Below are 13,593 nucleotides of genomic sequence, written 5' to 3' on the forward strand. Positions count from 1 at the left end.
TAAAGCAGAACTCTTTAATCTGCCTCTGTGGACAAGCAAACAAGTTCCAGTTTTCTGATCTAAAAGAGAGTATTGAAAGACATCTGATGCCTTTACAATTGTGTTAGTGGCGGCATAAATGTCAGTTTTCCTGTTGTGCCAGTAATTTAAGTTCAATAGGGCATAGATGCTGTTAGGAAATTAAATAGAAATAACTGATTAGATATTCAGTGTGCTCTTGAACAGGGCTGGAATGTGTTTCTAATGGCTTAGGATGGGTTTTTTTCCATGCATGTTTGGAAATGTGTTGGATTAAACTATTCTGGTTCCAGGAAATTAAACTTAGTTTTAATTGATTTACCTGTTACTGCTGTTCTTGGTGTATATACTCTTCAACAGTACATTGGAAGTAGATACTAAAAGGCCCTTTGCACTGTGATGATGAATCAATTTGGATGAGCAGTCAGACATAATCTCACTCTAAATAGTGACTCCTCAGGATGTAAGACTAACTTCCTTTTTCCCTTTGTTCTTCAGTCTTCACCCAACTAGATAGTTTATCTCTGTTACCCACCGCAGTCTCACTACTGAAAAAAAATTACTTTTGTATGTAAGAAGGAGAAAAAACCATGTTCACTCTGACGGGAGTATCTTCACAGAGATGAAGGGACTGTTCCTCAGCCTGTACTTTGTATTGCATACAGGCAAATGGTAACTACTGGACTAACTTGAATGCATTTTCAGGTGAAAATTTGCTGCCAGCTTCTGTGCCTTTCATCTTCTTGCATCTTGGAATCTGCTCCCTCATTTTATTATCACTACATTTTTCTAAAGTGATCAGCACCTTTTATCAGCCAGAATTCAGTGACCCCCCCCCCACCTCACTAGATTATTAGTGTTTTGATTTTCACCTACAGAAGGGCTTTAGCTCAAGCCTGCTGATGCTGACTGCTCCTCTGCATCTTCCATTGTTATAATTAACTCCTTCTTTGTTTGTTGCTGTACCATCTGAGCACTCCATAAACACATTATATGAAATGTTTTTGTTTGCTTTCTAAGCTGTGCTTCTCTTATCTAACTGGTGGAAGCAACCATCTCTGCTTTGAATACAGGTGCATACAAGAGGTGTTTTGTTTGTTATCACATTTTTGTCTGGTTCATTTAACAAATTCATTGCTGGGGTATTTTAATTTAGAGAGGGATATCTGGGTCAGAGGAATGAGACTGGTCACTTGAGCTTTTCCTCAGCACTTGAAGTCCATCAACAAAAAGATGCATATTTTGTGTGATTTTTTCCTTAGTGTTCCTTGAAAAGATGAGAGCACTGTCAGAGGAAATGGAAGGAAATGGCAAAATACATGAGAAGAGATTCCAAATACTTTTATTAACATCTACCATATCAATGAGACCTCCAAGAGGATGTTTTTTAGTTCTGAAAAAAAAAAAAAAGAATTTTGTTGGTTTCCCTGCTAAAAAAAAACCTCAGAAGACAGATGTTTTCAAGTAGCTGATGCAAGAGTAGATCAACAGCAAAAAGAATTATGGCAGTCAAGGAGCATCATCAGAAAGAAGGAACAGGATCCAGTGTCTTTTAGTTCTTTGCTAGCTGATAAAGAGCAGATAGTGAGAAAATCATTGACAAGTCTATTAAATGTATTGAGAGGGAATTACCATTTGAACTTCTGTTCAATGAAGGAATAGGAAATTTGGAACGAGCTGTAGAAAGTTCTGCAATTGCTTTTCTTGTGCACTTCAGGACCTTGATAGAAGTATTGATGAGTCCTGCTTAACACAGCAATAATTTTATACTTGGATCATAACGGACTCCCTATTCTTCCTGAGATCACAATTTTTAATTTTTTACTTTGAAACTTCTACAAAAGAGGACCTCATAGCTTCTTTTTATCTGCAGAGTATTGAAAATTTCATGGGATGCTGTAAATAGAATAGCATAGATTTTAGCTTGCTTTCCCCTTTTATAGATCTGTGTGGTTTTCAATGAGTGTTTATACTCTCTGTTGCATTTAGTGAATTTTCTAGACACATTTGTAGGTTTTTCAGTGCTTTTCATCAAGTCATTATGAGTCATCCTAAACAAAATCAAATAAGCATTCTGAATTTATAGCCTTCTTGACACTGAGGAGATGTCAAAATATGCATTTAGCTCCTTGTTCCTTTAGTTTTGGGGAACACCATTCCAAATAAAAGCCAGATGTTGTATTGGAAGTAAATTGCAGCACTGATCACAGTTTACTTTAAACAGATGGATAAGAATGTGTAAGTAACCTGGTGGTACATTCTGTGCCAAATGTACATTTTTAAGTATTGTACATAGTGTGCCAGAAAATAATGTGTTACTGCTTTCTTTCTCAAATAATTCCATACTTTTTTATTCTTTTCCTAATACTCAGTTTGTGTTTTCCTTACTGTAATGTCAGACCAATAGAATAAAATTAATCTCATTAAATATAGCTCAAGTTATACAAATCTGATTAACTGCTATAGACACACACATAATTAATCTTTTTAAATAAAAATTTTAATATTTCATGAGCTCCTCTTGCATAATGGAAGAATTTCTGTAGAACATTTGCTTAGCAGCTTTCTTTCCAGTATATTGAATTTTCTGACTAAATCTAATAGTAGCATTCCCTTTTGATCTGGCCACTATTTTCTGGCAGCTGGTCAATATAACTGTTCTTGCTAGCTCCTGTTTTGCTATTATGACGAAATTCTAAAAAGGTGACTATAGCAGCAATAACATTCAAATCTTCTCCATCTATTAAAAAATCCTGTCAAGCAAATGAGTAGTGCTAACATTATATTCTGTTGAGTTCAGACCAAGTGTAGTTCCTTGCTTTTATGCCTTTATAGATTTTCACATAATTATTCTAGTAATTTTGTATAATTAACATTGCTTCCTAGAAACAAGCTGATAGAATGGGTTTGAACTAAATTATAGAGATAGGTAGATAAAAACTTGACAGTTGATATTGTCAAGTTGATAACTGATAATTGAAGACTGAATTTTTTCAGTCAAGTGCTTATGCTTTTTACTGTTATTGTGTCTGAAAAAGAATGAACCAGTGCTACAAGAAGTTACTGATGATATTCTATCAGAAATTTATCAATTGCAAATGATATAGTGGTGTGTAGGATGATATTCAGTTATGTGTGTGTGGTAATCCTTTAACTTTGTATTCCTGCTGCTCCTTGTTTCACTCTTCTCCACACCCTTCAAAATCTTCTATGATGATGCATCATAGAATAGTTTGCTATTTTCAGTGTGAGAATGAAATTGGGTTTTGAGTCTGTCACAAAAAATGCATCCTTTTGCAAAATAATACTTTAAATGTTACCCGTTAATTCAAAATAGTTAAAAGATGCAAAATCAACATGGAGATCAATGGGAACAAGGGACCTCTCAAATACTGGGGCCATAAGTGGAGTATCTGAATTTCCCAGAAATACTGTTTCATCACAAGTGAAAGGTAGATAAAGAAGAATGGTGGTATCAAGATGAACTGATTTTCATCTTGTTCTTGTAATTAAAAATGGTTCAGCTTAAATATAGCAGGTTTAACAGAAGAGTGCACTACAGATACTGCTTAAGATTTTACAGCATTCCTTTGATGTTGTCTGACTGCCCTCTTCAGGATGACAATGAATGTTAGTCTGCTTAGTGATAATATCTGTTTCTAGAAGTAACCAACCTAATGCCTGAATTGCTTCTTTTCTTTTTTTAATTGCAAACTGCCCATTGAGTAAGGGTGTAAGGTACTTATAGCAAATTTTACCAAATCAGGTAATAAGGGTGAAAGCTGAGTTTTACTGTGCTTCATGTTATTTAATTCTTTGTGGGAGTAAGAGATCATCAATTTTCATTTTAACTCTTGGCGTTTTATGATTTTTTTTTTCATGTATAGTACAAATTTCTTATTACAACTGTGCTGGAGTTTGTATGTAATATATTTCATGTCTCAGGTTGATCTCAGAAAGGTCTTACAATGTCTATGATCCTGTGATGCTCTTCCCCTTCTTTGCTCTCTCTTATATATGTTTAGTGTAGAGTTTCTCGTGCAGCAAACAGATTTTTGATTTTACAACTTTTAAATAGTGTTCTGCACCATAGAACTGTTTTTGTAGAAACACTGTTTTGAGAAAAGCTGCAGAACACATTTATACTACTTCAGTATCTTACCGTATGTGAAGATGAGTTGTCAAGTGGTAAAACACTAGTTTGGACTCTACAGTGGATGTGATTAAACTGTAACATGGAAAATAGCAGAGGAATCTGTCTAAATCAGAAAATACTGCAAGCATTCCTTCATTTTGGTTTTTTTTTTCCCCTGAATTTTTGTTGGTATAGATTTGTCCTGTGGAATAACCTGTGGTTTTATGGTGCTGTTTGTTTAGAGGATGCCATTGCTAGTATTATTCTCCTGGAATTCCCTTTGTCTTTCCCTTCCTCTTAGTAAAATCAGGGCAAAGTTGTTTGTTTTGGTTTGTGTTCTCTTTGGGTTTTTTTTTGGTGGATTGGTTGGTTTTTGTTTGTTGTTTGCTTATTTTATTTAGGAGGATATTTAGTAGCAAATCACCTTCTAGTGCTGATAGAAAAGATTATATTTTGTACAAAATTACCACATTTAAAACGACTTTTAGAGAAATAGCCTGGAGTTTGTCATGCTGCTTAGAAGGCTACTTTTGATTCCGTTAGGATCATTTCCCCGGTGCTTAGTAGTTTCTTTGGCTCTCCTATGGCTCTGCTATTTTAGGGACATACTGCTTTCACAGTTGTGTGTTATTTGTCCCCTAGTTTTAGAATTCCTTATGTATAGCTGTTTCTAGCAAGTATGTCCTGACAGCACACTCAAGGGCCCCATAAGCATATCTTTGCATGGATCTGTTAGCAGATCTATTTGATACTTGCAACTCAGACCAGTCCTATTTACTGAGATTTTAAATATGGAAAACATTACTTTTTCTTAATATCGTCATGGGATTTCCCTTGTAGAGTTTAACTTAACACATTTCTAATTTTGGAGATGACAAGTTTGAAACAGAAAGTTGCATAAGGAGCTGAAACTTTTTAGTTGATAGTATGGATGTTGAGAATGATACTGCAAATGTAATTCATCTAACCATTGCAGCTGATTATAGTATATTTTTGCAAGTGAATGGCATATGGATATACATTTCTTTCTTTTCCTTAACAGGCAAGCTAATGAGGAATATCAAGTGCTGGCTAACTCATGGCGCTATTCATCTGCTTTTTCAAACAAACTGTTTTTCACAATAGTGGATTATGACGAAGGGGCAGATGTTTTTCAGCAGGTAAATGTTGAATACTTCAAAGCATTGTCAATTTTTTGAACTATATGTCAGTTTGTCAAATACTACAAGATAAATTAAATTTTATTTGTAGGTGTGTACCCCTGTTTTGTATACCATTTCCTCCTAACACAGCAGTTTCTGTGACATCAGTGAAGACACACTCTACTAGTAATCACTTCTAGTATTTTCCAAGTATAGTTTATAATCTTTGTTTATAGATTGTATTAGATGTATATATACATACACACACACACACACATATATATATATATATGCAACTTTTTCTCTAAGCAATTGTTTAGGCCATTTTTTAGAATTAAACACATTGTAAGTAACATTTCATTAAAAGATTTCCTTTATTTTCTCTTTAGGGAAAAAAATCTCTTTAGTAAAAGAGCCTTTTAATTGGTTTTATGTAATACAATATTCTTCAGCTTCAGTAATATTTAGTCTGGAAATTCTTCTGGGAAAAGAGAACAGACTGTTTTACATTTTATTTGCTGACTGTGAAGAGTAAAAGTTGGAGAATAGTTTAAGGTCTGCTCTGAAATTGAGAAATCAAGGAAAACGGCATCTCTTGAAAATGAATACTAAATACTGACATGCTTATCTTTGATATTTGTCCATTGATTGAAGCTAAAAGTGCAGATTAGGAGGAGTGAAAACCTTTGAAGGTATCTCTATATTTTAAGTATCTTTTGGTGAAGTGTGTGACTTAAAATAATCAGGGGAAAAGATTAATATGTCTTTTTAAAATACTTACTTTAAAAAGTTTAAATAGTGTGTTTAATAAATATTTTTACTTCCAGTTGAAATATTAGAATTTATTGTGTAAAAATGGTTATTAGTGGCTTCAGATCTTGCTTTAAAAATTAATATTTTTTTTGCTGTAAACATTCAAGGCTTTATAGCCTATAGACTTTATAGAATGGAGAACTTTATATATGTTGTAACCTGCATGGTTATAATAATACAAAATATTTTGTTTGATCTTGCCTTAAGCCAATCAACACTTGTTAGAAGAATCCAGTTCAACTTATTCCTTGTGCAACAGGGCACAAATTCAGTTTATTTCAAATGGTATGCAATTGAAATAATGTTTGCATTTAGCCAAAATTAAGCATAAATATGTAAGGGGTTTTTTTAACAGACAGAATGTTAAGAATAAGTTATAATAATGACTCTATTTCAAGGTGGATTTGAGGGAAATGCAGTTCTGACTTTATATTTATGTGTGCAAAGTCATGTAATAGTGATGCCATAGCAAAAAAAACCCAAAAAGTAATTTTGATTTTTGCAGCTTTTGCCACGTTTATAGAGAAATGACAAAGCAGTTCCAGATCAGCTGCCTCCAAACTCTATACAATGTCTGAATGTTTCTTCATCTTATAAAATATTTTATTTAACTATTTCACAACATGTGTCTTAGCCTTTCTTGGAATGTTTTTTATTTCCAAATCATTTCAGTAAAGAAGAGGACTATTTTTTTTGCTTAGATGGAAAATATTTTAATAGTTGGTAATTTCTATTGATAAATTCAGCTTTGTACTTGATTCAGTATACATTTTTGCTAATGTGATGTGATGAAAAACACATTTGCTCATGTGATGTGAACTTAATTTTTCGGGAATTAAAAAAACTTACTTCTTTATTTAAAAAGCTCCATATTGCATCACCTTTAAGTATTACCCCTGATTTTATGTTAATTTTCATTTTTTCTAGTGCTTTATTGCATGATTTCTGAGATGGCCTGAATACAGAGGAATTTTATATAGTAAAACTACTTTTTCCTATACTACCTTGCAAAGCTGAAGTCAAAATTTCAAATAGCAAATGTATGTGTAGATCTATTTGTTTAACAATATTTGAGGATTTTTTAATATACTGTGAATAGCTCCAGTGGCATCAACACATGAACTAACAGTAACTTCTAGGGCAAGTTCCATATTTGAAGCTAGTTATCCAGTCCTTTTTGGGTTCAAAAAAAAGCCTAGTCCCTAGTGGTTAGTTTCTTCTAGCCAAACAATGTCAAACTACTTTGCTCCCTTAGAATTATAAGTTAATGTACTTTAATGGATTGGTTGGGTGCAGAGTCTCTGTTTTACCAAGTACAGGGAAGGTCTTAGAGTGTGTGAGAACTTTAAAGCATAAGATACTCTTATATAGTAAATCTTGTGGGTGAAACATTCTAAATAATTGAACAACCTGAAGATTCTACTGGAAGGAATATTGTGAGCACTCTCTTTTGAGGACTGTATATGAGAATATTTAAAAAAATGTCATGTATAGAGGCTAGTGATATTTTTATGCTAATTAGATTTGTGTTACTGAGGCTATTGTGGTGTTATATTTTGAGGATAAGGTTACTAATTTTTCCTGCTGTTTTTCCTGGTTTTGTAGCTGAATATGAACTCTGCTCCGACTTTCATGCATTTTCCCCCGAAGGGTAAACCCAAGAGAGCTGACACATTTGACCTGCAGAGAATCGGATTTGCAGCTGAACAGCTAGCTAAATGGATAGCTGACAGAACAGATGTTCATGTAAGTCTTTCAGCAATTTTAAAAGTTGAAGGTAAATGTGTCTCTGTGGTTTGAGACAGGTTGACTGATGGTAAATTCAATCTTTCCTTAATAACTTTCTTTGTCAAGTGAGGGTTCTACAAATTAAAAAATAACATTTTTGGTACTTGTGAGAACTTCTGCAGATTATATTCCATTCTTGCTTTGTTATAGTCTAATTCTAGATAAAAACAAGCAGTAAAAATTAGTTGTTAATAAATAAAATGTGCTTTACAAAACTCAGTGCAAAACACTTAGATTAGAAGGTAGCTGCTTTTAGTTCAGACACAGCCTGCAAATCTGTTGAAGAAATAATGTTTCAGAGTTGCACAGTTCCAAATCAAACATTAATGTTTTTCATAGTATGTGCTCATTAAGGAAAGTACTATTTTTTCTTATTAAATTATATATTAGGGACTAGTCTTGCTGACTCTGAAACCAGATTTCAGGTGCTCCATTATGTTTACATGGAAGATGATCTGTATGTAAGCATTTATTGCAATCTCTATTTGCATTTTTCCTTCCAGATTAGAGTGTTCAGGCCTCCTAACTATTCTGGTACAATTGCGCTGGCTCTTCTGGTGTCTCTTGTTGGTGGCTTGTTATATCTGCGAAGAAATAATCTAGAGTTCATCTATAACAAAACTGGCTGGGCCATGGCAGCTCTGGTATGCAGATTTTCCTTACTAATATGCTTTTTATAAATTTCTTATCTTAGCATATATGTGTTCATTATATACGGGTAAATTAAAAACCATTGTATTAGTACATTGTTCAGAATGATACTGTCAGAGAAAGATTTATAATCCAGATTTTAGGTCTAATTCTCATAAGTATCAGTTACTATGAGTGACTCACTGAAAATTAGCAAATTCTCTGATAGCTGCAGTTTTTTCATTGAACTTTAGTATGAAAATATTTCCAATAATTGTTACTGATGTTTATGGCTATGGTTCAACTTGCCTTTTTTGGATAAAATCCAAAATGTTGATCAATTGGTTTAGCATAGATATTGGTGTCACTACTATATCACTTTACAGTAATGAAAGGTTGAGAAAAAAACAAAGACTTATGTTTCTAAGACAGTGATAAAAGATCTGAAAACAAAGAAAAAGAGGGAATTGTTTCCAAAACTGGTTTCAGTAGTACTGACCTTAACATTCTACTTTTAACCTAAATGAGAATAGGATGATCTTAGTGTTAGCTCTGAGGAAAGACTAGATCTAGCCAAGTCTGTTTGAAATATTAGTCAGCTAAATCCTCAAAAGCATAAATAATGAATGAAGCTTGAATTTGCTTAACAGTGTATTGCACTGGGTTTATTTACATGGTGGTTTTCAAGTAACTGAGTAGACTGATGAAAAATGTGGGATGTGCAACTTAGCTGTCTCAGTTTTGAACAGGAAATAGTATTCAGGGATGGTAGATGTTGTTATAGTGTGTAAACAAGCACCATTTCTCTGACATCATTGTGACTGAGAGAAGAGGAAAAATCTGAGGAGCAGCATCAAAGCCTTAATTTTCAGGGACATGGCATCAGAAGCATGGGTTTCAACACTAGAATAGTGTCTGTAATTATTGAGTCCAATCCCATAGAACACTACTTTTTAGAAATTCATCCACGTGTTTTTTGCAAACAAAGCTTTGATTCTTTTGCCAATTAAGTGATTATTTATTCCTGTGATAATTTTAAAGTCTTTTCTTCAACTTGTATCAATATGAATTAACCTTTCTTGAAAGGACATGGCTAGGATTGTGGATGGAATATGAGTTTTGTTTGTACATCAGCATTCATGTTTTATTTCTCATCTAGGTTCCCTTTCCCAAGAAAGCTTGCACCAGGTGGTCTTTTGAGGTCTCTTTCAACCTGGGCTCTTTTATAGTTCTGTGTGTTTTTGTTCTGCTAGACTTAGGTTATCCTAAAACTGGTTTTTCCTTTTCAATATCATATTATTGGTTTGCTATTCTGCTCTGATTCAACAATGTGAGAAGATATCTTCTTTTTGTGGTACTGTCACCTGATGAGCCTTTGGCAGCCTTTATGTCATAAAAGTCAAAGATAAAATTACCTAGTATCTGGTGAGTTCTAATTTTTATATCTAGATTATTAATAAGATATTAAGGAAAGCTCTTTGTTCAGAATTCTCTAATATTTGGCATTAATCTTGAATAATGTCTACTGATAATAATACTGTTTTCTCTCATGTGCTGTCATAACTTTTCCTACTAGTGTAGGAAAACATTTTTATTCAAGCAGTTTGTTAATCTACACCATACATTGAGGAAGGAATACAGAACAAGTTTTCAAATAAACCACCCTAAGACTAGATTTCAAGTAGAATCAACTTTCCTTTTGATCTAGAGAGCCAGGATCAGAATGCCTCCTCTGTTCCAGGATGTCATTTGGACTATCCAGAGATCTAATACTGAGTTTTGACATGTCTCTCCCAAAGTCTTTCATATTTAATTACGTATATTTTTCTAGGTTACCATTATTTTTCAATGATAGTACTTTCTAAAGATGCTCTACCACCAGTTAATCTCACATTTAATATGTATCAGTCTGACTTTTTTGATTTCTAATCTTTAGCAATGACCTGACTAAAACAATAATTATCACATGAAAATAGATACTTGTGTCAAAAAGTCAAATAAAGGCATGTAATGAGTGGTATTTCCTTTATTTATCCATGCACTCTATCTCTAGAGACAGCAATTTCATCTCAATTTCATACCTCAGACTTTTCAGATGAAAAGTTTATTTCAGTGTTTTGGGGAATTGTTGTTTTTGTCTTGCAGAGGTAAGAAATGAGTTCTTCAAGTCATAGGATCATTCTACTACAAGCTGCAAGAAATAGTTGAAGATATAATTAAACTGAGAAAAGGAATGCATCAATTTTTTTTCTTACAATGTTTGCTGTTCTCTTTAGCAGAAGCTCAAGAGTTTCCATCTGAACATGACTGTTAGTTGCTGTGTAGAAAACCTGTAATGACATTTAGCTGAACTCCTGAGGACAGATCCAAATGTAATCAAAGATTTTAGGAAATGTATTCATGTCATTCAGTAATTGTAATCCTGCCAATTGTATAGACAAGCAAGTAACTAAAACGGCATTAATGCCCTATATTGTTGCTAATACTTTTTTCCTGTAAAATTCTATTTACTTTAAAAATTAATAGCACTTAAATGATGGTTTATGAAGTGCTCTTATATCTGAAAGTATGTTGTAATTAATCATGGCATTGAGCCAATGCTTTACTATTTTAATTGTTATTGTTCTGACTTCTCAATGTAGTAAAAGCCCCATACCCTGTAAAGTGATGGTTTACCAAAGATCATACATTTACCAGAAGTCTTTTTGGACTTCAGACCCGCACAGGCATACAAGTTAATTTTATAACTTCTTTTTGATGGAATCAGCAGGGACTCCAGATTGCAGACAGATGACCTCAGTTAATGACTAAAATTTGTTGTGATTCATAGAAGAAAATGGGCAGTCACTAATATTTTATATATATATATAATATTATATTAATATATAAGGTAATAATATGTTCAGTATTGTACGGTTATGATTCTCTTACATAGTGCTTTTTTTCTACCAGTAAACTTAGAGCTTCTTTTTTTGATAAAAGCTCATTAAAATGAAAAATTGATAAGATGGTGTCTAGTTAAGGAGAGAAAGTAATGCCTAGGAAAATGCTTGTTTTGAAGGGTATAAATAAGTAATAAATACTTAATTCTAAGTCATTATGTTCTTCATGAATATTTTTTTCCTTTTTGAACTTTCAAAACCAAATTAAATAGAGAAATTCTGCCAAGATGTTTAAAAAAACAGAACAGAAAGCCCTCATTTTCAGCGGAAGTATTGACAATTATTTTGTTCCTTATTGGCAGTTGTTTTTTCAGATGCTAAAGACCTGAGAAAGCACAAAAGCACTTTTCTAAAATCTTTAGGTTTGGGGTTTAAATGCTTTTTGGGTGTAGGGCTAGGTAGCTAGTATTCATTAAACATACTGAAAATAACATTTTTTAATTTCAAATGAAAGCTTTTTGTAGAGATTATGGCATTCAGTGACTGAAAACTGTATCATTGCAAACAGAGGACTCTTGTTTTCTTTTTCTTGTTTTGTTAGAGGTTCTCAGTTTACTCTGAACAGTTTTCATGTTCCTAAATCTTAAAAAAGGAAAAAAAAAGTTGGTTACTTTTTATTTAAATGAAAAATGGGTGGTGTCACTCTGCCTGATTGAATGATCTGTTGCTAAAAATTAGAAAAAAATTCTCAGCATAAAGACTCTGTGCTGTTTTGACAGGGGATCCCAGAAATGTTAATTTGATGTCATTGATATAAAAATGTTGTGTCTCATAGACAATATTTCCAGTACTGTTTCAGAAAAATATTTAGGAATGCAATTTTTAATGATGCAGCTAATAGTTTTGATAGACTTGCAGAAGCAAGACCACAGGTCTCATCCCACACGTTGATTCCAATGCCAGCTGTCACAAGACCATCAAATTGGTTTTGCCCTCAGCATTAAATTGCACCACAGCAATATTTGGTGTTTCATCCCCTCATTGAAGCATTGCAGGCTTTGGTAGAATCTTGTATGCCTTAGGCATTTTCACTGGCAACATTACCCAGAAGACTTTTAGGATGGCAAACCAGAACGACTGAGTCCCAGTACATAATATCCCAAAAGATGTCTTGAAATCACATGTAAATTTATCCCCTAGATTATTGTAGGCTTTAATTCAAATTCTGCTTTTCATCTATGGATATTTTCCCTCTGACATGCCAACACAAAGATGACAAAGGACTTCAGTCCTTAGGTATTTGCAGACTCCTGTCCTTTTATGGTGGTAACAAGAAGCAATTCAGACTCTTCAGGACTCTTCATTTCTTAAGCAGATAGAAGAAGGTCAGGTGGTATAAACTAGGCAAGGTTCTAACAGTTTAGGTAAGGAATTGCTTCATTTTGGACAACAGTATGCGTGCTGAGATTTTCTGTTCTGTTGGCTAGACTGTCTTTTGACAGCATTTTCTTTACCAGGCTGTTGTTTTCTGTTGTTTTCTGCGTGTAATTTTCAGTTTTACTTTATGTGTATACTTCAGATTTGCCTATATACCTATGGAATCAGGGAAGACAAAATCTGTGCTGAGATTAGAAGGCAGATGCCTAGGATTTAACTCTCTTGGGCTAAATATGACAGGTCACTTGAATGAGGAGACAAAGCGTGTGTTTACTGTTCTCATAAAAGTTAATGGGTATGAGAAATGCGTACTGTGTGGATACACTCCCCAGTACTTACACCACATAGTACATTCGTCAGCAGTTATTGGCCCAAAGGAGCTTGGAGGGTCTTATGGCTACTAGTGACTTTCTGGAAATGAGGATAAAAAATTAATGTGCTTTATTCAAAGATAAACAGAAAAACGAAGGTTTCTCTGTGTGAGTAGATAGGCATCCAGAAGAACATCAGTAAATTCTGATTGTTAATTTCCTTTTCTTCCTGTTAGAGGTTAGAGGTTTTAGAGATGCACATTTAAAGATATAGAAATCCATTCTCTTTGCTTCTGTGTTGTACTCTGTCCTTTAATTGCATATCTCTTGGAGAGTTTTATAAGTGATGGATTTAGAAATGGAATATAGATCTCATAGCATGAGAGCCTTCATTGAGTGCAAAAGCAAAGCTAAACTGGATAAGAAAGGATTACATT

The 13,593-nt window shown here is 33.6% G+C and overlaps 1 protein-coding gene across 1 annotated transcript in view; it reads left to right on the forward strand.

The window, feature by feature from the left end:
* The window catches only part of TUSC3 (tumor suppressor candidate 3), a 107,671-nt gene that overhangs the window by 40,293 nt on the left and 53,785 nt on the right, over window positions 1-13,593 (forward strand). The window contains exons 3-5 of the mRNA XM_068186806.1: window positions 5,196-5,313; window positions 7,714-7,854; window positions 8,400-8,540. Coding sequence (XP_068042907.1) covers window positions 5,196-5,313; window positions 7,714-7,854; window positions 8,400-8,540 — 400 coding nt within the window. The remainder of the gene's footprint in view (window positions 1-5,195; window positions 5,314-7,713; window positions 7,855-8,399; window positions 8,541-13,593) is intronic.

The sequence above is a fragment of the Anomalospiza imberbis genome, chromosome 4, assembly GCF_031753505.1.
Source record: "Anomalospiza imberbis isolate Cuckoo-Finch-1a 21T00152 chromosome 4, ASM3175350v1, whole genome shotgun sequence".
Taxonomy (NCBI): Eukaryota; Metazoa; Chordata; class Aves; order Passeriformes; family Viduidae; genus Anomalospiza; species Anomalospiza imberbis.